This window comes from Austrofundulus limnaeus, unplaced genomic scaffold (assembly GCF_001266775.1).
Source record: "Austrofundulus limnaeus strain Quisiro unplaced genomic scaffold, Austrofundulus_limnaeus-1.0 Scaffold1091, whole genome shotgun sequence".
NCBI classification, from domain to species: domain Eukaryota; kingdom Metazoa; phylum Chordata; class Actinopteri; order Cyprinodontiformes; family Rivulidae; genus Austrofundulus; species Austrofundulus limnaeus.
This window is the reverse complement of record NW_013953493.1, coordinates 60,570-62,150: the sequence shown is the minus strand read 5'-3', so window position 1 is coordinate 62,150 and position 1,581 is coordinate 60,570. Positions and strand designations below refer to the sequence as shown.

The following is a 1,581-nucleotide window of genomic DNA, read 5'->3' as shown; positions in this document are numbered from 1 at the left end:
TTACTTAATGGAAACACTACAGTTGTGAAACTGTGTTTTTYCRACATTAACAGAATATCGACAAWGTTTTGCGCACATTTGCAATGGAAACACAGCTATTGTATTTTTATAGTATAAAGTGTGTTTTCAGGTTTCGTCTTTAAATCAAATAAAGCAGAGCTCCTGTCAGAACAACACCTGGGACTGTTGCRTACCTGGGCGTGGGCTCGGTGGGCGGGGCAGAGCGGTGCATGGTGATTGGTCGGGTAAAGTAAACCAGACATCCGGTGCCGCAGAAACGAGCTCCAGACGTCCGAGGGAAGGGGATGTTGGCGTCCTGACGGAGACAAACCGGCAACAGGAAGTGAGTTTGAGAGCGATGCTGAGGAGCAGGAGCATCATCTTCATCACTGAGACGTTACCTGATAGGAGCCGTACGTGTTGGTGACTCGAGGAAACGCCTGAAGGGATGGAGTGACGGGATTGGACAGGACGAAGGGGCCGGACACCGGACTGTCCTCCTGCGTCTGACACACAGAGACATGTTAATCAGACTGCAGGTGAGTRTGAGCGCCCCCTGCAGGCTCAGGTGTTCATTACAGCTGGAAGAAAAGTGAAACATCTTCGACTACTTGTTTTTTTAGAATTTACCACGTCCCGCTTCTGCCTGCTCCGAGAAGCAGCTCCAGACCAGGAGAGTCTTCTATAAATCAGGTTATATAAACTCTAACATAAGAGTCGGTGTGATAAACCAGCTGTCCCAATAACTCCACTCAGTTTAAGGAGTCTCCCCCTCCCCAACGACTCTGTGGGCCGGTTCTCACCATATCAGACTCCAGACAAGAGACGAGCTGCCGGACACACGGCTCCAAGCAGTTCTGGTTCCTCTTCACCTTCTGGAAAGACGTGTCYCTCAGGATCTGAAGTCAAACACGAGCAGAGACGACGAAAACAAAATGCAAACCATTATTTTCAGTTATACCCCACAACATACCTTTACTGACCAAAAACAAAGTACTAAATGCTTTTATGTAAACACTAAAGCACCAAAATCATGAAAAAACACATTTTACCTGTAATTCTGGAACAGTTTGACCGTATTCATGAGATCAGATGKGAAAACTGTGTTTATGAATATTAGAAGTTTTTCATCATTTGAATGACTTGATTAAGAAAGAGGATCAGAGTCACTGGAAAAAAATCTGACTTTTTTCTCAGAATTCTGAGTTTAAACTCAGTATTTTTTTTCCCAGTGGCCCTAATCCCCTTCAGTATATTGTAAAATAATTATAAAACTTAAACTTGGGTTGAAATGTTGATGAACACGATTTTACACAATAAAACAAGTTAGAAGTAATATATAGAGGCTTGTAATTATATCTCTAATACAGGATTGGTTCTGTCTTTTAGATCCTTGTGATACTCCACATGTGATTTCCCTGTACTCTTTCAGCTGCACTTCCTGTCATTTTTAAGGCTTCAACGTGTGTTCAGACCAACACACGTGTCTCTGTAGTGTGTTCAGACCAACACACGTGTCTCTGTAGTGTGTTCAGACCAACACACGTGTCTCTGTAGTGTGTTCAGACCAACACACGTGTC

General features: G+C 43.8%; 1 protein-coding gene across 2 annotated transcripts in view; it reads right to left on the bottom strand.

Moving 5' to 3' along the window:
• Positions 1–1,581, bottom strand: part of wdr59 (WD repeat domain 59) — a 21,873-nt gene that overhangs the window by 9,420 nt on the left and 10,872 nt on the right. For both annotated transcript variants that reach the window (XM_014030610.1, XM_014030611.1), the window contains exons 15-17: positions 804–899; positions 402–506; positions 195–316 (exon numbers count right to left, since the gene is read on the bottom strand). In XM_014030610.1, coding sequence (XP_013886064.1) covers positions 195–316; positions 402–506; positions 804–899 — 323 coding nt within the window. The remainder of the gene's footprint in view (positions 1–194; positions 317–401; positions 507–803; positions 900–1,581) is intronic.